This window comes from Muscardinus avellanarius (genome assembly GCF_963383645.1).
Source record: "Muscardinus avellanarius genome assembly, chromosome: 1".
Classification (NCBI taxonomy): Eukaryota; Metazoa; Chordata; class Mammalia; order Rodentia; family Gliridae; genus Muscardinus; species Muscardinus avellanarius.
The window spans coordinates 83,085,407-83,106,065 of NC_137786.1; the positions used below are offsets into that span (position 1 = coordinate 83,085,407).

Genomic DNA, 20,659 nt, shown 5'->3' on the forward strand with positions numbered 1-20,659 from the left:
CAGAAGAGAGGCACAGTCAGTGAACTCATCTGACACCTTATGGCTAGGAAAGAGGGGACTCAACCCCAAGGTCATTTTAACTACAGAGGGTACATGCTCAGCCACTGTGATATCCTTGCTTCCCTAATTGCACCCCTTTTCCTGTGTACATTGGTATCCCCACAGCTGAAAATCCTTGTGCCTGACCCCATCTCACCTGTAATTGTTTTGAGCACTACATGAGAAAGTACTGAAACCATAACTTTCTGAAAGCAAATATCATCATCACTGGAAGAATCAGCTTTCAGATTTTCAGCCTAGCTAGGACAGATTATAAGTATTATTGAGAAGCAGTCTTCTCAAAAAGACTTTTGAATAAGATAGTTATTATATCTCCAAACAATAATTTAAGGGTTTATTAGACTTAGAATGTTGTGATCTAATTTTTATCTATAAGTAGGCTCTCTTGACTGACTGATAGGGATACCATCACATTTTATCCTCTGGTCCCTGTGGCCCTTCTATTAAGTATGTAAGAATGTTTGGGGCAGGGTAAAGAAATAGAATGTTAGAAACATAATATGTTTAAAATATGTTGATTGCTACCTCTTTTTGTGGCTTATTTGGGTATCCTTACCAGGAAAAAATGTACAATAATTTTAAGTGTGGAAGAGTTATGCCTATTTAGCACTTATAATACACATCAATTTAGGGACATTTTATGGTATATAAGTTGTTTTTATTATGAATAGACTTACTTGATTTTAACAAAAACTTTGGCTGTTTGGCAGGGGATGCTATCTCAATCATAATGTAATTAAAAAAAAAAAGAAATTGTGACATAGGTCACTGATTTGCCCAAATCCACATGGCCATGAAATTAGATAGTTTGGATCTTCAGACTTCAGTTTTCATACTTCTTCTTTTCTACTTACCTTTGAATACTGGAAACTAAACCCTGAACAAGAAAAGCTGCCACATGATGGTTGTAAATAGGCCATCTTGTCTGGTATCAGAAATCTGCACAACAGAGCTACGGCTACACTTGTCCTGATTATTGTATGGCCATGGTCAGATAATCTCCCAAGTAGAGATTTGCTTTATTCCTCTACTTAATTAAAACTGTATTTCTCTCCTTTCCTTTTATAGTTTTTTCCTAACTTATAATTGAAGACTTTATATATGTTTTATCTTTTAACTGTTGTTGTTGTATTAGAGGAGGAAATGTCTGACTTATCTCGGAAGAGGGTAAAGGATGCTAAGATTTCTCAGTCTTGATACAAGTGCAGGTTGTGACCATGAGGTTTAGGGCTGTGAAGCCAGAATCTGTACAGATGCTCAGCAGCTGTGAATGACAACCTTCTTACTGACCTTCCATCAGACGCTTGTTTGAGGCCAACTGCAGCCTTTGTGGCTTCATTGCCAGCCACGTTCACCTGCTGCCCCCCGGTCCCCGGACGTGCATTGCTTGCTCTCTTTCCTTGTGCTGCTCACACTTTTTTTACAGTGTTCTCTCTTCTCTCTGCTTTCTCAAATATTTCAGATGTTTAAAGACTTTCTTCAGACGTTATCCCAGTTTCCTTATAGTGTCTTCAGTCACTAGCCAGCATATGTTTTCTATCCTTTGTTCCTCCAGCTTTGTTTTCACTGTTAGGACAACCTGACATGAGTTTCTATCCATTGCATACACCTCTGCTTCTTTCAATTAGTTGTGGGTCTTTTAATGTCTCGGATTGTACCATATTTATTTTAATATCCCTGGTACTTGTCAGGGTGCCTTAAATAATAGGCACTCAATAACTATTGCATTGACTTTGCATTTGTTTTAGGTACTTTGCAGCAACCCAGTTTGAACCACTGGCAGCAAGATCTGCTTTTCCTTGTTTTGATGAACCAGCATTTAAGGCCACATTTATCATCAAGATCATAAGGGATGAGCAATACACTGCTTTGTCAAATATGCCTAAGGTACTGTTCTGTTCCTTACGTGTAAAATTTTTTAGTGGGTCTCTTCCTCTAAAAACACTTGAATTCCTCTTTGCTGGGTTATCTATGAGAATTACTAGAATTATATCCATTAACATTATTCCTTCATATACTTAAATACAATTTGAAATAAGTATTGGTTGGAATCAATTGGGAAGTAAGCTTGAGGAGCACTTGAAGAAAGAAAAAGTCCTATTGGGCTTGAAATGTATGGGTAGGAAATATGAAATGTGTTCTGTGTATTCAAGCTGTGCTAACATTAATACCGGGAACTAAAATGAGCAGAGTGGTATTTTTTGTGACATAGTGAAGTACTACTCTAAACTTTTATTTGATGGTGTTGAACCTTGGTTGTTCTTGATGTCTTACTAGTAAATGAAAAAATGAAATTGTAATTTGGAGGTTGAAAACAAGAACAGGTGCCTCTTCCTTGAGTGTTAACTATGGGGGGGGGCAGCAGAGTAGTGTTTGGACTCAGGAGAAACTAGGGGATCTTTTTGTTACCTCCAACTCTTGAGGAGGTGTATGCAGCGTGGTCTGAGCCTTCCAGGAATTCTTATGACTAGAAAGGAGGAGCAGCCATACTCAGCAGGCCCTGGCTACCCCGGTGGGGGCAGGGGGATCAGCAGACAGAAGGATCTGTGCTTAACTGAGGCCACACTCCATCAGCTCTCCACTTCTCACCGTACTCCTCATTTTAAAGTTTTTCTAAAAGAGGTGGTTTCCAACTTGCCTAGTGTCCCAAGACAGTTCATGGTGGGAAACCATGCATGCAATTGCATGTGTTTCTTCATCTTGTAGCTGCTGCAGACTTCCCAGGGTCTTCTCAGTTTTGATCCTGCTAAGCCTTCTTGGGGGTCCTCAGCAAGGCATTCTATGAAGCCCTTTTAAACCATCTAGAGCTACTCCATCTGTAGCTCCTCCTTTGGTGGATATAGTAGAGCCTTCCTAGGTCCTAGGGAAGGACTAGGGTTTGGGTGGAACTTTAAAGGAAATAAACAACCAGTGTTACTTACATGTCTGTAGCTTACATTTATTTAAAGCTACCTCAGGGCTAAAAACTCAAGGAATTCTAGTATTCTCAGTATATCCTCATGATGAAAGATGGTAGAACAAACAGACTAAGGGCCAGAAACTCATGCTGAGATGTTAAAATATGCCAACATTGTTGCTATTTATTTCCTAAATGGATTTTTAGTTTCTTGGTATATTTGTTCATTGTCATTTATTTCTGCAGATATAGAACTGTCACCTTTTCTCTTTACCTGTAGAAGTCATCCATGGCTATGGAAGAAGGACTTGTTCTGGATGAATTTTCTGAGAGTGTGAAGATGAGCACGTACCTGGTTGCTTTCATTGTGGGGGAAATGAAGAACCTGAGTCAGGATGTAAATGGAACCCTGGTATGTTGATGTGGCAAATGTTGCAAAGTCCATTTCAGAGGAGATAAAGAGGGATTCAATGATTCTTGTTGGTAGCCTTATGAAAAAAAGCAAGCTTAAAGATCACAACCTGACATTTATACCAAAAATGCTTTCTTACTGTTATTTACTATTATTAGTTTAATACCTGAAAGTAAAAACTTTCAATATTCTTTTTACTTTTACTTTTATAAGAGAATTCTAGGGATGGGGATGTAGTGTGGTTGAGTATTTGCCTAGAATTCATGAATCTGGGTTCAATCCCAGAACCTCAAAAAAAAAAAAGAAAGGAAGAAAGAAAAAATTCTAGTGAGGCAGATATGTATACTAAAACTATATGCAGCCAGGCATGGTGGCGCACGCTTGTAATCCCCCACACTTGGGAGGTGGAGACAGGAGGATCACACATATTCAAAGCCAACCACGCTGGCATAAGAGACCCTGTTTCCAAATTAAAAAGTATAAAATAGGTAGGTCTGGGAGTGTAGCCCAGAGGTAGAAGGGTTTCTAGGAACCTCAGTACCACCACCAAAAGGGGAAAAAAAAAAAAAAACCTATATGCAATATATAAATAAAACAGTTTATTTCTTCAACTGTGCTGTACAATATATTAGTCTTATATAACTTTTTAGATTTAAATTAAAGTTTAAAATAAAGTTTAAAATTTACTTCCTCAGTTTTATAAGCCACACAGCAAGTGTTATAGTAATGTTCATGTGGCTAGTGGCTACTATGTTGAGGAGGTTGTAAAAATTAGATGAATCCTTCTTTAATATTTTTAAGAAAACAAATCTTGGGGACTGAGGTGTTGGTCAGTGTTAGAACAAGTTTTTAGCATGTGCAAGGTCCCTGGTTCAAGCCCTGATGTATAAACATACAGACATAGGCAAATTCTGATTCCTGATTGAGTTTATTCATAGAGAATGAGTAAGATTATTTTATTTAAGGGTCTTATTTGTTCTAATAAGATGTCTTTGTTTTTCTTTGTCATTAATACCTACTTGTAAATGATTATTTGATTGGATTTCATGCTTTAATTTCTTAGTAGAGACCCAATAAAGCTAATATTTTTATATAACAACAATACAGGAGAATAGGCTCTTATTTAAACTTTTTTTCCATCACTCCTTTCCTCCTTCCATTTATCCCTGCCTCTCTTTTCCAATTGCTACAATATGAATTTTCCCATATAGCCAAGCTGAATTATTCACCACTGCCATATATACCTCATTTGCATGTGTGTTGGTGGTGGATGTGGAGAGAAAGGTTGAGAGAGGCTTTCAGGTGACATTTATTTATTTTTGCTTTTTATCTACTTGGATTAGAAAATAACATGGTTAAATATGGACCCTGGAGTCTCCCTCAGTTAAAATCTCTCCTACATACTTTACGTACTCTGTGCCCTCAGGCAGACTGCATTCTAATCCTCTAAACCACGCTTCTACCACTCTAATACTAAGCAGGCGTGGATTCACGTGCATGTACACACACATACACATACATATTTTATATACATACACATATATAGGTGGAAAGGGCACACTTTCTTTTTAATTATATGTAAGTACGTTAAGAAATCCTTTGCGTGTCTGTAAATATAATCTCTATTTTTAGTGCTATCTAGTAGTAACTGTCTTGAAAAATTGACATTATACAAGTAAAAAACAGTTTTATTAATTTTTTCCATTTTTATTAAAAATGGGGAAGAATGTAGCATGCATGGAATCATGTGGCAGCTGTCCTGGGAACTCATTTACAAACATTTGTTCATTTTACAAATGAATTCAGGGGGAGGCATTAGACCCATATTGCTGTGAGTAAACAGTATCTCAGAGAGATTAAGTGACTGACGTAAGATGCACAGCCAGTGTTATTCAGAATTTTAGTGTCTACCACAATATGCTGGTTTTCTTATACAAAATAACATAAATAACTTCTATAGTTATGATAGCCAAAAGTTCAAAACTTGGAGTATACAAAGGATTTTTGTTATACTAAAATATTGTAATATCTAGGCGGGCTTCTATTTTTTAATATATGACAGCAGGTGGATTTAACAGGATTCAGGAATAAGCTAGTGGGGCTTTACTTACTAAAGTGAATGTTAACTAACAACTAAATATGTGGGAGCAGATTATAGACGATTAGGTGTGACCTAATCAGTATTAAGACTGCTTTGATGTCAGAGGCTTAACAGACGAGCATTTATTTCTTCAGCCTGTTCATTCTTCATTTTTAAAATTTCTCCCTGCATTTAGAAATGCCAGAATTGCCTAGAAATTTTTAGGCCAGTTGTGAAATATACTTACTTCTCTATCTGTTAGTCTTGAGATATTTTTATTATTTGCCTTTGCCTGGTTTTGTTATCATTGACAGGACAAATTGGTAGAATCAAAATATAATCATGGTCAAATTATCATTTAACCATTCAACATATCAGTAAAACTCCAACAGTATAATCCTTATGGTTTTTATTTTAGTTTATTCACATTTGGGGTAGGAACATGACTTTATTTGACTTCCACCAAAAACATTTATTCTACCAGAATGGTATATTGTACACAATCTGTATTTTTCTCCCATAGTCTTTCCTAACCAGTTATTCTGAATAGACTTAATTATCTTGGTTTGTTTTAGGAATTTAGGATTTTTGTATGTTCAGTGACCTCTCTAGGAAGGCCAGTGTTTTTCAGAAAATATACTATTACTAAATTTACCATATTATTGGGTTGGTTTTTTTTAGGGGAGGGGAGAATAAGCCTGATAATAATTTAATGACCAGATGAATAATCTTTAGCAAGAACTCTGCATATCCTTTTGAGGAAAAGAAGTAGAAAGGAAAATACCAGACTACTATTTTTTCCCCCTTAATCATTGTATTCCAGAAATGGGTGTGAATGTATCCTTGGGTTAGATTTCAGTTTCATTTATAGTCACATCATGGTATTTAGCTTAGGCATTAGCCCAAAAGAGAAAGAGTAACTACTTAAATAATGCAGGTGATTCTGTGTGCTTTCCCCCTCAGCATGTGCCTGAGAGACAAATCTGCTATCCCCTTAGTTGGTTTTAGTTACTGCCACCATCACAGTATGTTTCATTGTATAATTATTTGTTACATGACATGGTCCATTTATGAAGTCAAGCAGCAACTGAAGAAATGAATAAATGAGTGGGCTGTCCCAGCACCAGAAATAAAACTAGCTGACCGTACTATTGAAAAAGGGGATGTAGCTTTTGGATTAATTTTTCTGCAGTACATTTTCAATAAATGTGTACTTTCTGCCTCATATGAAACTAATTCCCTTGGAAGATGTGACTTTGGATTTAGGGCTTGCTAGATGCCAGGCACTGTGGTAGGTGCTGAAAACATAAAACTTCAGTTTTGTCCTTCAGATAATTCACACTCTTCATAGTTTATAAGTAAGAAAGGGTAACTACAGATAATGGAAGAAAAACACTATAATAAAATTAAACAGGCACATGCTTAGTGTAGGATGACCTAACCTAGTTTATTTGGTATGTTATAATATATAAAAAATGAATCAATACGATTTTTTTAACACAGTTTGAATAGAAGGAAATTGCTAAACTCTGTAGGAACTACAGGAATTATAAGCAAGAGTTTCTGTCTTGCCAGGCGTGGTGGCGCACGCTTGTAATCCCCGCGCTTGGGAGGCGGAGACAGGAGGATCGCGCAGGTTCACTAGCCGCGCTGGCATAAGAGACCCTGTTTCAAAAATATAAAATAGGTCTGGGAGTGTAGCCCAGAGGTAGAAGGGCTTCCAGGAACCCCAGTACCACCAAAACAAAAACAAAACAAAACAAAAAGAGTTTCTGTCCTGAAAGATCTCATGTAACTGCATTTGTCAGATGTGCTGGTTCTGACAGTGCTCACCTGAACATCATGGCATTTTAATTGCACCTGTCTTTACATCATACATCATGTTTCCCTTTAGGTTTCTATATATGCCGTACCAGGAAAGATTGGCCAAGTTCATCATGCCTTGAAAACAACAGTGAAGCTTCTTCAGTTTTATCAAAACTACTTTGAAATTCAATACCCTCTTAAGAAATTGGGTAAGCATCAAATAGTGCCTCTGATCTTTTTTACAATCACAACCCAGATTTGCAAATTTTTTTAGAAAGAGGTTTTTGCTACATTGTTTTAAGAGAACAGGAAACATTATTAATGCTTTAAAAATGTAATCATTAAATTATTTACATTCCATGAATGTATCTGAACTTGGAACTAGAGAATATTAAGTGCAAATAGTCAGTTACAAAGAAAGAAAAAAAAAGAAGTCAAATGTTTTCCCTATTTGGAAGCTAGGAAGAAATTGGGATACAAAAAGAGAAGAAATCCTAGTGGAATTAGGGGGCCTGGTGTGCTGGAGATCCTATGAAGAAAACACTTCAGTGGACATGATGAACATACACAAAATCATCAGTGCAAATCTCAGTATTGTGCATGGAGAGGGAGAGGGAGTAGGCTGGGAGCTGGGGAGAGGCTTATAGAGTGCTGTGTGCATGTATGTCTCTATGACTCTGAATATGATATATGATTACAGTGCACCAATAAATAAAAACTTAGAAATTAAAGGTGTTTTGTAAGTGGGAATTAGTTTAGGGCTTAGTCCGAAGTTTAGCTAACTGTAACTTCCAAGAAATTTCTGATTCAAATAATAACTGCACAATGAGAACAAGAAGATTTCAGTACTGTAAAATGTGGAGCTGGTCCTGGAGAGTTCAGTGTGGATTGGCCCTGAACTTTGATCTCCTTGCTCTAGGAAGTTGATTCATTGTGAAGGAGTTACGCTTTGCTGAGGGACAGTGGAACCCTTAAAGGGATGGGATGGGTTCTTTTCTTAGCTGAGGTGAGATGAGGAGCATGCACAGCTATGATAAGGACAATTTTGTCTTTTAAGGAGTATAAAAAGAACTTCCTTCACTGGAGTTAACCAATGGGTAACATTTTGATTTAATGACTGAGCTCCTTTAAGGAAAATTTGATCACTTCTTTCCCATTATGTCCAGATTTGGTGGCTATTCCTGACTTTGAAGCAGGAGCAATGGAAAATTGGGGTTTGCTCACCTTCCGAGAAGAGACGCTTCTGTATGACAACACTACTTCTTCCGTGGCAGATAGAAAACTGGTTACTAAAATCATCGCTCATGAGCTGGCCCATCAGGTATTGACAACCAGCGCTATTACATCGCATACATGTTCTGCTTCATGTCCTAGAATCTCAGAGTACATTTACGTGTTACTACCCATTCAGCTCTTTTTTTAAGCATTGCCTTCTTTAATAATAAAAAGTTGCTTATTTTAAACACAAATTTAATTTCCAGATGGAAATGCTAGTAGCCATTTATGTAGGACTGTTTAAAATATTTTCACATCTATTATTGTCCCTCATAACTTCTCTGTATTGGTGGTCATCCCTCAGGTATGGAAACTGAGACTTGGCTAAAAAAAATTACTTGCTCAAAACCACACAGCTAATCAATGGTAGCACTAGGCTTTACAGAGTTACTGTCTCCTCAAGATTATATTCCCTCCTTATATTTCACAGCTGCTTGTGACCTCTGACAAATACCCCTTCTCAGTATAACTTTTTAAGGAAGTTCCCTAAGTTGTACTCTCTTCTGAAAACTCTTGAACCCTGGTTTTCAGGACTAGCTTTAATTTTTCATCTCCTGCTAGTACTAGATTCTACAGTAATGTGGGAGGAGGAGGTCCTGGGTAAAGAGCAAGGGTATTCTCCGTAAGACATGGAGGGGAAAAAAAGAAAATTATACAGTTGCATAATATCCCCCTTCGCCAACACCTCATTTCTGTTGTGCCCCACATGTGAGGTACTACAGTGTTGAGTGTAATTTGGGATATTGAAGTGGCTGTATATGAAGAAAGAAGAAAAGTGCTTTTGTCATTTTACTCTCTACCTTGTACACAACCCCATAGCCCTTGTGAAGTTTTGGCAAGCTGGCCAGTGAAGACTACATGGGGCCACCCCGGAATAAGTGTGGGGTATAACTCAGAGATAGAATGCCCCTGGGTTCAATCTCTAGTACCAAACAAAACAAAACAGAAATATACAGACATATTAACAGAAAAATATTTCTTGCAAATAAATGACTTGCTCAAAGCCACAAAAGTAATCAGTGGTAGCACTAAGCCTTACAGAGTTATTCTCAAGATTATTTTCTCTCCTTTGAGGGAATATTTTTATGTTAGTCTTTAGACCTTAAAAATCATCTTCCTGGGAAATAGGTGAATAATACCTTGGGAAAATATGCTGTTATAATTAGTGTTTGCTTTGGTATCTACTGATACCATCTTTTGCTGGTAATTTCAAATAAGCCCTAGGCCACATTAACAAAATTGCATACCCTGTGATCACTTTCTATTTCAAGGATTTTTGACATGCTTTTTTTTTTTTTTTTTTTTTTTTTTTTTTTGGTGGTGGTGGTACTGGGGTTCCTGGAAATCCTTCTACCTCCGGGCTACACTCTCACAGATCTATTTCATACTTTTTTTTTTTTTTTTTTTTGGAAGCAGGGTCTCTTAAGCCAGCATGACTGGCTTCAAACCTGCGTCATCCTCCTGTCTCCGCCTCCCAAGTGCGCCACCACGCCCAGCGACATGCATTTTTAAAGGAAAATATTCCATTACTTTTTCTAACTACCTCATAGAAGAAGAAAACACTTAAAGATCTTTCTGATTTTGTTTATATGTATGGCAACTTTCTTAAGGAATGTTATTTGAATGCTGGTTTGATTCATGCAAACACTGCCTTCAGCTTGGTCAAATGGAGAGAAACATCAACTCTGACTATAGGAAAATCATGTAGAAACTTTTAGTTATTACGAGTGGTTGTAGATATAACAGATAATAATTTTACTAACTTGATATTAGAAAGTCAAACAATTTTATTTATGTAGGAAATCTCACTTTTATAAGATAGCTTTTGTTTTACTTTTAAAATAAATTTATACTACTTTTGTAAATCTTTAATTAATTTGGATATAGTTTAACTATAATGCCAGAATATTTTAAATATGTTTTAATCTGGTTATGGGTAATTAATCCAACAATTTAGCCAATTACTAGGAAATTTCTGAGAAAGTAATTATCATTTGGTTAATAGTTTGTTTTTTTTGCAGTGGTTTGGCAATCTGGTAACAATGCGGTGGTGGAATGATTTGTGGCTAAATGAAGGTTTTGCCACTTTCATGGAATATTTCTCTCTGGAAAAAGTGTTTAAAGAGCTCTCCAGTGTAAGTACAGTATTTCTTTGTCCTCCTTGGGAATACTGGGAGGAAAAATAATCAAGTCATATTTACCATTTATTAAAATGCTTCTAGAAAGTTATAGTAAAACTTGCCTCATTACTGATAGCTGTACCTTTTGAAATTTGACATTGAATATTATGCTTTCACTTATTGATATGTTTCATTAAAAGCTAAAATTAAGATTATATAGTTATATCATTATGATGAATATTTTAAATTACTTTGTTATATTTTGTTTTAATAGATGTGGCCCTTCTGCTTGAAAAAATTTAAATAAGAATGAAAAGGGTTTTTTGCACAACAAAAATTTTTTTATCTTGTGTATAAAGTGAAAAAATTTAGAGATTGTGTAGCATTGCTCTTTGCTATCACTGTGTGTGTGTAATCTTATAACAGTAATGTATAAGTTAATGCAAATAATTTTCCCTTTTAAAGTACTAACCATATTTTGTGTCTTTCTGCAAAGACTTGGAATATCATTCCAATATTATTCCATGATAATATTGTCATTGTGTGATTAGACTCTTTGGAGATATTTCCTATACTTGGGGATATTTGGGCACACTAGGCCGTGATGTGACAGATTTTGTGAAACTAAGTCAGGCTATGGTGGGAAGATATAAATCCTTCTCAACCATGAAATTCAGTGACTTTTTAAATATTTCCTGGAGATATGATTCAAGACTGTTTTAAAGCAGACATATTCTTAGAGATTTCAATTTGAAATTTTTTTATATAGGGCTTGTTTAAAAATTTCAAATAATATGAGGAATTAATTTTTAGCTAGAGTACCAAGCAAGGTCTCCTAAATCTGTGTGCCCTATTTGACTAAGCAATGAGATTCACAGTTTTCACCACTTGGTGGTGCCCAGATGTTTAAAAACCTCCAATATATATTATAGTAGAGCTCATTTGCTGAGCTTTCACAGTTCTTTCTGTGTAAGAGTTATATTTTATTTAAAATAGACTTTAGTTTAAAAAAAGTATATTGTCTTAACAGAAAACCTGAACTAAATATGAAAAGTCAGCTTAAAGACCAAGTTTTTGTTCTTTTTTATTTTAAAAATATAGTCATTTTAGAACATTTGCCTTGGATATACACCATGGCATTTGTTTACTTTATTAATAGGTTCTTAATTCATCTTTCTGCTCTTGTTTAGAAGATGCTGATTTTCATGTGGTTAAGATATAAGTTGTGTGTGTGTGTGTGTGTGTGTGTGTGTGTGTGTGTGTGTGTGTTCTGTTTGTTTGTTTTTGGTACTAGGGATTGAACCCAGGGACATTCTACTTCTGAACTTACCCCACATTTATTTTACTCTTTATTTTAAACAAGGTCTTGCTAAGTTTCTGAGGTTCTTGCTGAGTTGCTGAGACTGGCCTCAAACCTGCAGTACTCCTATCTCAGCCTCTCAAGTACTGGGATTATAGTCATGTGCTACAGCCCCTGGCTTATAACTGTATTTAAAAACTTAAAAATACAGTAAAGTCCTTAACCTTAAAAATGCAGTGTTTGAACTGTATTTAAGGAATATACATGAAGGTGACATTCTTCCTGTATTTACAGAAGTTTATATTCTGAAGTTTAGTGAAGCTCATTAATTTTCACGGCACACGCTGTAATCCCAGCATTTGGGAGGCTGAGACAGGAGGATTGCGGTTCGTGGCCAGCTTCAGCTACCTAGTGAGGCCCTCTGCAACTCAGTGAGACCCTGTTTCAAAAATAAAGAATAAAAAATAGGTCTGGGGGTGTAGCTTGAAGGTAGAATACCCTTGAGTTCCACCCCCAGTACCGCAAATAACAGTAAAAAATAATAATAATAATAATAATAGGATGACTTTATATAATAATTCATATAATTCATATTAATAATTTCTATACCTGCCTTTGCATTTGATTCTGTTCATGATATCCTAATCTATTTCATTTTTTGTTAGTATGAAGATTTCTTAGATGCTCGATTTAAAACCATGAAAAAAGATTCCTTGAATTCATCTCATTCGATATCATCATCTGTTCAGTCTTCAGAACAAATTGAAGAAATGTTTGATTCTCTTTCCTATTTTAAGGTATAGCTATACCCAAATAGTACCTGTAAATAACCATATTAATTTAATATGTCAGCCAACTTCATAACTTGTTATTCTAAAGACTGAGTATTATTTTCAGGTATCCCAATGAACCTTAAAATGTTTATATTTTAAACATTCAAATCTATTTAAGTTTTGGTATTAACTTTTTGTGAGTGTTTCTTTCTGTGTCTCTTTTTAAAAATTCTGTGACTAGTATTCTAGGTAGTTACCAAGACATAATAGCTATATATCTTTTAATGTTGGTTTACTCTAAAAATCTATAGGTAGGGTATGTGCAGGGATCTCCCTAAGTTAGTCCATGGCCGTTTTACTCAGAATTGAGGTATGTTCTAAATTAATTTAGAATTACCAAAACAAGTAAGCAAAAGAGATTTTAAGAATTAAAGATTAGCTGGATGGGGTGGTACATCCCTATAATTCCAATACTTGGGAGACTGAGATTGGAGGATTGCAGGTTCAAAGCTAGCCTCAGAAACTTAGTAAGACCCTGAGGCCCTGTTTTCAAATAAAAATAAAATAGGTTTTGGGGGGTGTGGCTTGGAGGTAGAATATTCCTGAGCTCAATCACCAGTACCACACCAAAAAAGGTAAGAGAGTACAGGATCAAAAACACAAACTTGGAGGTGTTCTGGGAGCTGAATAAAATTAAAAAATTAGAACCTCTGTTAGGATTGTCTTAGAGAACAGAGGCTATCAAAGTAATTGGTTGATAAATGTCTATATTATATGGAAATGTATATAAAATAGTGATATACAGTTCATATAACCAAAAAGTTCAAAGTGAAGGTGGTGGGTACTTGTGGAGCAGTAAGAGAAGTAAATAAGTGCTAAAGTAGTACAGAATTTCTGCCTGGGATGTTGAAGGGAGACTTTTTGGAGAAAAATGGAAATTGCAACAAGCTAAATAATAGCAGTATAGACCAAGAGGAATGGGAATAGGGTAGAGCAAGAATAGAATGATGAGTCTGCAAAGAAAAAGTCAGGAATCCTGGCGGGCAAGAATTGTTTATTTAGAGAACATTTCTGACTGTGGTGGAAGCCACATGTGGAGCAGGGGAAAGATGAGAAAGGTATGGCAGCCTTTGCGGAAGGTCCTGAATGCCATAAGGAATCCGGATGTTTTTTCTGTAAGCAGTGGAAAGCTTTAAAAGATTTCCGAACAGAGGAATGACTTGATTAAAGTTACTATTTAGAAAAATTAAATTGGTTTCAGGTTATAAAGTGGATTTAAGTGGGAGAGCTCTAAAGTCAGGAAATTTCTGCTGAAGTTTAGGATATAATGGTAAAAGTTTGAAATAAGGAGTGGTAGTAAGAGCAGGATGAAAATAGTGGGTGCAAAAAGAATGCACGTGTGGGAGTAAGTACTTAAAAGACCATGTGACAGGGTAAGACAGGTCGAAGGCAGAAATGTTTCCCAGGGTCAAACCTGATGGGCAGGGAGAATTATAGCATTCTAAACAAGGAACAGGAGTTTAATCAACTATGTTAAATATACAGTGAGCGCCTTTCTGTACTTCCACTTTCCAATTATTCTGTTACATGCAGTTAACTATATCTGAAAATATTAAAGAGAAAATTCCAGAAATAATTCATCAATTTTAAATTGCACACCATTCTGAGTAAATGGTAACATCTCACTCTGTCCTGCCCTGGTGTGAATCCTGTATTTGTCCAGGGTATTCACGCTGTATACACTTGGTAGCATCTCAGTTATCCGATCAACCTATACATTATCATGGAGCTTATATTCAAGTAACCCTTATATTACTTCAAAGTGGCCCAGTGCACAAGAGTCATGGTGTTAGCAATTCAACTATGCCAAAAAGAATCTGTAAAGTGCTTCCTTTAAATGAAAATGACAAAGGAAACGTGTCTGAAAGACATCTGTTTGTTCTCCTAGTCATCAAGCATTGTGGATGCAGGATGTCATGTGAGGATTCATTCATGTAGCAAGTCTTGCGAGTACCGGCTGCTGTTGTAGTGCTAAGGGCTTATCATGGAAAAACTGGACCACAATTCTTCTGTGGAGCTTCCATTTCAGGGTTCAAAGACAGAAAGACACTACAGATAAATGAATTAATAGGCACTGTGTTAGATGAAATAAAGCAGGGTAAAGGAAATGAGGGTGAGAAAGGAGACACTGCTTCATGTAATGAGGCTGGGGAAGATCACGTGTGAGGTGGTGTTGTATTTCATTCAAGGATCAAGCAGGCAACTTTGAGGGGAAGAATGTTCCAGGCAGAGCAAATCAGGAATAGAAAATAACCAGTTTATAGAATTTGTGTGCAGAAAAAGGTTTAATGCCACAGGTCTGAGACTACTGTCCTTTGGAAAGCTTACTTGCAAGGCTGGCCTTTGGCTGGTACCTGGAAATCTGGATTAGAGGCGAGTTTCTACAATTCTCTGATAAGAGTGGCTCAATGTGCCCAAGTTGTTCCAACAGTGTAATTTATGCTGAACATAAGCTTTCTTTGGGGAGTCTATAATTTTGGTATCTGTCAGGCAGAGGGTATTTCCACGGCCAGCCCCCACCAAAAACTATAGGTGCTGAGTCTCTAATGAACCTCCCTGATAGAAAACATTTCACACATGTTATCACAACTTATGGAGGAAATAAATGCATCCTGTGTGATTCCACTGGGAAGACTCTGGAAGCGTGAGCCTGGTTTCCTCTGACAATTACCCCATGTGATTTTTCCCCTTACTTGATTTTTCTTTATATCCTTTTACTATAATAAATCATAGCCATGCTGAGTTTTGTCAGCTGAGTTTTGAGTCCTGGTGAAACATCAAACCTGGAGTTGGTCTTAGGGACTCCCACACAGTTTGAGATGAGAGATTGCTTGCATGTTCAGGTACCAGCAAGGAGCCAAGTAAGCGGAAGGGAGTAGTTAGATGAAATCAGAATTACATATAAGAGATCAGATCATCTTAGGGTCTAATAGGCCATGGTAAGGACATTGATTTTATTCTAAGTGGGATAAAAAACTATTTGATCAGGGAAGTATCCTTATATATTTTAACTTTTAAAAGATCATTCTAGCCTTCAGGAGCACATGGAATCACAGTACTAGTTTGGAAGTTGCAGTAATAGATGGACGACTAGGGTAGTAGTAATGAAAGCAAGGAGATGTGTTTAGACTTGGAATATTTTGTAAAAGTTGAACTGGTAAAATTTGCTGATGGACTAGATATAGAATGTAAGAGAAGAATCAAAAATAAGTTTAAAATTTTTATCCAAATAAGTGGAAAAATGGAGGTGTGATTTTCTGAAATAGAGAAGACTGTTGGAAGAGTAGCATTGGGACAAGAAAGAAAAAAGTTCAGTTTTTGAGTGTGAGATATATATTAGACATTCAAGTGAAGATACCTCCCTAGCAGGCATTGGATGAGATTCCAGAATTTAGTGGGGGAAATCAGGGAGTTATTTATTAAATCCCTGTAGTTGGTATCTAGAAAGTAAAAGAGGTCCAAAGAGCAAATGCCATGGTATTCCAGAATTTTCACATTGGAAAGATGAGAAGGATCCAGCAAGAGAGACTGAGAAAGATACCAGTGAAAGGGGAGAATCATGACTGACATTCAAGGCCAAGTGCATAGAAGACTTCCTACCAGGTACATCCTGTGCTAACAGCAGGTTAGGTGAGCATGAGACTGAGATCAGTTGACACCAGGAAGTGTCCCTGTGACCCTGATAAGAGCTCTGCCAGTGGTTAGCAGATGGCTCCAAAGAAAATGGAAAGAAAGCAGCTGGAGATAGCAGATGCAAGCAACACTTGCAGGAGTTTTATCACAAAGGGGCTGTTGGGAACAAGATGAGTACTTCATAATAGCTATAGAGTGTAGGGTATTTATATTTACTGATAATCTTTTTTTTTTTTTTTGTACCAGGGATGGAACACAGGGGCATTCTACCTCCGGGGTACACTCCCAGACCTGTTTTATATTTTATTTGGAAACAGGGTCTCAGTATGTTGCTGAGAGCCTCACTGAGTAGCCGAGGCTGGCTTTGAACCTGTGTGATCCTCTTGTTTCAGCCTCCCAACCACTGGGATTATAAGCATGCACCACCACACCTGGCTTTTTACTGATAATCTTGAGGACTTACCATTGCTACATTTTTATCAGTAGTGGAAAACTACATTAGTGCCTACTATCGGGCATTGAAGTGTGGGCACTGTTTTATTTACTTAGTTGAGGTTTTCAACTTTTCCCTCAACTATCATGCAGTCCAGAGGAATTAAATATATATTTAAAGTGATTATAGGAAGAAGGGAGTTTCTGGTTACTTCAGTGGGATGGCATGCTAAAACCAGGAAGTAAAGCAGCATCGAGCAGAGAGACTGGAGAGGTCTCCTCTCTCCCCAGGTCTGAGACATCAGTACTCACAAATGCATCTGGCACTTCAAGCTTTGGGTTAGGGTGGGGATGCTGTGGAAAATTGAGCATGTTTTTCTATTAAAATGTATTTATGAATACTGAGTGTTTCAACATTAACACTGAAACAGTTTACCCTTAATAAACCACACAGATGGGAAGAATTAGTGCACATGAGAATCTAATTCCATTCATTCTTTATCAGGTCACTTAAAATAATTTTAAGACAATTTAAACATAGTTCACATATAGCTAGATAAGACAAACAGTACTATAACTAGATTGTATATATCAAAGTACGTAGTTTGGCAGTTGTGAATTGAACATAAATACGCATACAAAGTACATGTTTAGAATTATTCTATTTTGATTTTAGATTCTCATTTCTATAACATATTATTTTCTTCCTTATTCCTCACTATTTTTTCTCGTTTGGAAATAGGGAGCATCTCTCTTGTTGATGCTGAAAACTTTCCTGAGTGAAGATGTATTTCAACATGCTATTATTCTTTACCTGCATAATCATAGCTATGCATCCATTCAAAGTGATGATCTATGGGATAGTTTTAATGAGGTAAGTGACTTGGATAATGTATTTAAGTGTTGTCTTCTTGCTATGGCAGCTTTTCTGTGTAATATTTTATCATATATATAAGTAAGTTTATGGTACCAAGATTAGTTATTTCAGAGAGGGGGATGGAGATTGGTATGTAAATATTAGTAAATACAGTACTGTACTTAAGGTCAAGAAATGAGAGTACTGTTCTTTGTTGAAGAAAATATATGTGACCTTGGGTTGCAAGTATTACTTTGTACTAATCTCCATTTCTGTTTTGTTAAGGAAAGGAAAATTGTCTATTAGTAGATACTATGTTTTGATATTTAAATTTTTTTTAAGAAATCTGTTCCCAATTCTGTTCTTTTTCTAGTTTTTCCACCACCCACTCTGTCCCCTGTGAAGCCCTTGTCTTTCGAGTCCAGATTTCTCTATAGTAAATGAAATATCACAGGCTGACTGTCACAGGCTGACTGCTGCCCTGGGGTCATTTTGCTCTTTGGATTTTGTTATGCCTAAAAATATTCTAACAAACAGTGTAATTAGGTTGAAGTAGTGCTTCAAAGTGGTCCCGAGACCAGCCTTCCTTATGCATGTATGTTGACTGTACAACCCTGACAAGCATTTGAGTTCTATACTCTGACCTAGATCGATGGTTCTTCATGCTCTGAAAGATCACAGATGTATTTGAAATTTGATGAAAGTTCTGGCCATGTTCCCCAGAAAAACCACATATGTGCAAAATATTGCACACAGTTTCAAAGTTTTATGGATGCTATGTTGAGAACCCCTGCTTTGTTCTTTCTCATATACTCTTTTTCTGTTCCTTGTCTTTTGTGAATCATAGTGTTTCTGAGCTACTAACTTTTTACCCAAAAGATATACCTTCCCTACTCTCTGAGTTCTCTTTGAGAAGAGGGGTCAGTTCTTATTAACTAACACATGTTTTCAAATCATTGGGTGTTTTTTTCTATAATCATATAGTGGCATTTAAATTGAAAGCCATGTTATTTGTATACATTGTCTCATCTCTGGGCATTTAGGATGTATTTCTGCCTTCCTCACTGGCTGCTGCTTTACCTCCTGGTGTTGTCCCATCGCAACATAATCCTTAAGGTTATCTCAGGTGTTTCAGCATCTACATCAAATTGTGCACTGGCCTCTTCATTTCACTATTTCTTCAGACACCCCAAAGGGCCCTGCTTTTCTTTCTAGCGTCTGGTTCAGAAACAATAGGTCAGACTCATGAGAAGTGTAAGGTTAACATCATAATGAATTTGGGAAAGAACCACTCCATCTTTTGTGCTTTATATAAATAGGCACGTGTTGACTGAGGTAAAGCCTGCATAGTAGCCTAATATTATGAATTTGGCTACATGATGACTTAGTGTCTTGCAATTCAAATAGATGGTAATCTAGGAAAAATAATTTGAATTATAAGTTTAACTTTCTCACTTTAAAGAGACAGTTCATAAATTGCTTCTTAATCATTGATACCAGATGTCTGAGGGGCAGTAGGCCTGAAAAGATTTGTGAATGTCTGACACTTGATTCTAAATTTTGCAGATAAGTTCATGTGTTCTCTGAGAATCAATAAAAGTTTTCTATTCTCTAAAGGCACTCATGAGAGCCAACTCTCTGCTGCTCCCTGGCACTCCCACAGGCATAGGCCTTTGAAAGACTAGCACTTAGGAAGCAGAGGGAAGGAGAATAGAGAGAAACTGAACTCAGCTGATTCACAGGATTGAGTGCTTCTCCTTCTAGCATACATTTCATTAGTTGTATCTTCTAAATATTAGTACCATGACCTAAAAGAGCACTTATACCTTCTTGGGATTTTCATTTTAGGAGATTTAGGGATTTTCATCTGAATGAGTTCTTGGGTGCTCTCAGGAGCTGCTTTTCAAGATGGTGCCTCTCACACCTCCATTATCATTCAGTTCTTTCTTAGGCGACTTTACCTTTTACAGTTGCTCATTTACCCGTATAGAAATGTAAACTAAACTCAAAGTTAATGCTTCTTTTTTATATTAAAATTAAATGTAGTCATCCTAGAATATGCTAGGCAAAGAGAAGAGCAGACAAACTGTAAAAAGTAGTTTTATTGTTAAGGAAAATTCATTTATTTTCACAGGTCACAAACAAAACACTAGATGTAAAGAAAATGATGAAAACCTGGACCCTGCAAAAAGGATTTCCTTTAGTGACCGTCCAGAGAAAAGGAACAAAAGTTCTTTTACAGCAAGAGAGATTCTTTTTAAATAAGAAACCTGAAATTCAGCCTTCGGATGCAAGGTACATAGGCATTTTTCTCCTGTGCTGTCTCTTTTGAAACCTAACACAGTTGTCTCTTTCTGGGAATAGCTTGAAAATTTTCATCTTCCTGCCCCAAACCAAGAAATCATGTGAAACTAACTAAAATGTTAAAATGATAATCTTCCAATGTCTTCTTTTTTACAGCTACCTGTGGCATATTCCAATATCCTATGTCACTGATGGAAGAAATTATTCAAAATATCAGTCAGTATCATTACTGGACAAGAAATCAGGTTAGACTATAATTAATACCTTAATGGTAAAAAATTGCAAACAACATAATTTTTAAAATCTGACTTGCATCCTTGGGGTGAACCCTACTTGGTCATGGCATATGATTTTCTTGATGTGATTTTGAATGTATGTTGCTAGTATTTTGTTTAGCAATTTTGCGTCTTAAGCTTATCAACAATATAGGCCTGTAAGTTTTCTTTCCTTGAGCTGTCTTTATTTTGTTTTGGTATTAATGTGATGTTGGCTTCATAGAATATATTTGGGAGAGTCCTGTTTCTTTCTATTATATGAAACAGTTGGAGGAGTATTGGAATTAACTCTTCTATAAAGGTTCTATAAAATCCACTTGGGAGACTATCTGCTCCTGGCTTTTCTTTGATGGTAGGCTCTTTACTGCTGGTTCAGT

The 20,659-nt window shown here is 36.4% G+C and overlaps 1 protein-coding gene across 1 annotated transcript in view; it reads left to right on the forward strand.

Moving 5' to 3' along the window:
* Positions 1-20,659, forward strand: part of LNPEP (leucyl and cystinyl aminopeptidase) — a gene marked incomplete at its 3' end in the record, with an annotated part of 91,010 nt that overhangs the window by 41,280 nt on the left and 29,071 nt on the right. Inside the window, exons 3-11 of the mRNA XM_080711933.1 lie at positions 1,809-1,947; positions 3,237-3,368; positions 7,343-7,463; positions 8,421-8,575; positions 10,551-10,664; positions 12,615-12,746; positions 17,590-17,721; positions 19,838-19,998; positions 20,164-20,252. Of these exons, the coding sequence (XP_080568059.1) occupies positions 1,809-1,947; positions 3,237-3,368; positions 7,343-7,463; positions 8,421-8,575; positions 10,551-10,664; positions 12,615-12,746; positions 17,590-17,721; positions 19,838-19,998; positions 20,164-20,252 (1,175 nt within the window). The remainder of the gene's footprint in view (positions 1-1,808; positions 1,948-3,236; positions 3,369-7,342; positions 7,464-8,420; positions 8,576-10,550; positions 10,665-12,614; positions 12,747-17,589; positions 17,722-19,837; positions 19,999-20,163; positions 20,253-20,659) is intronic.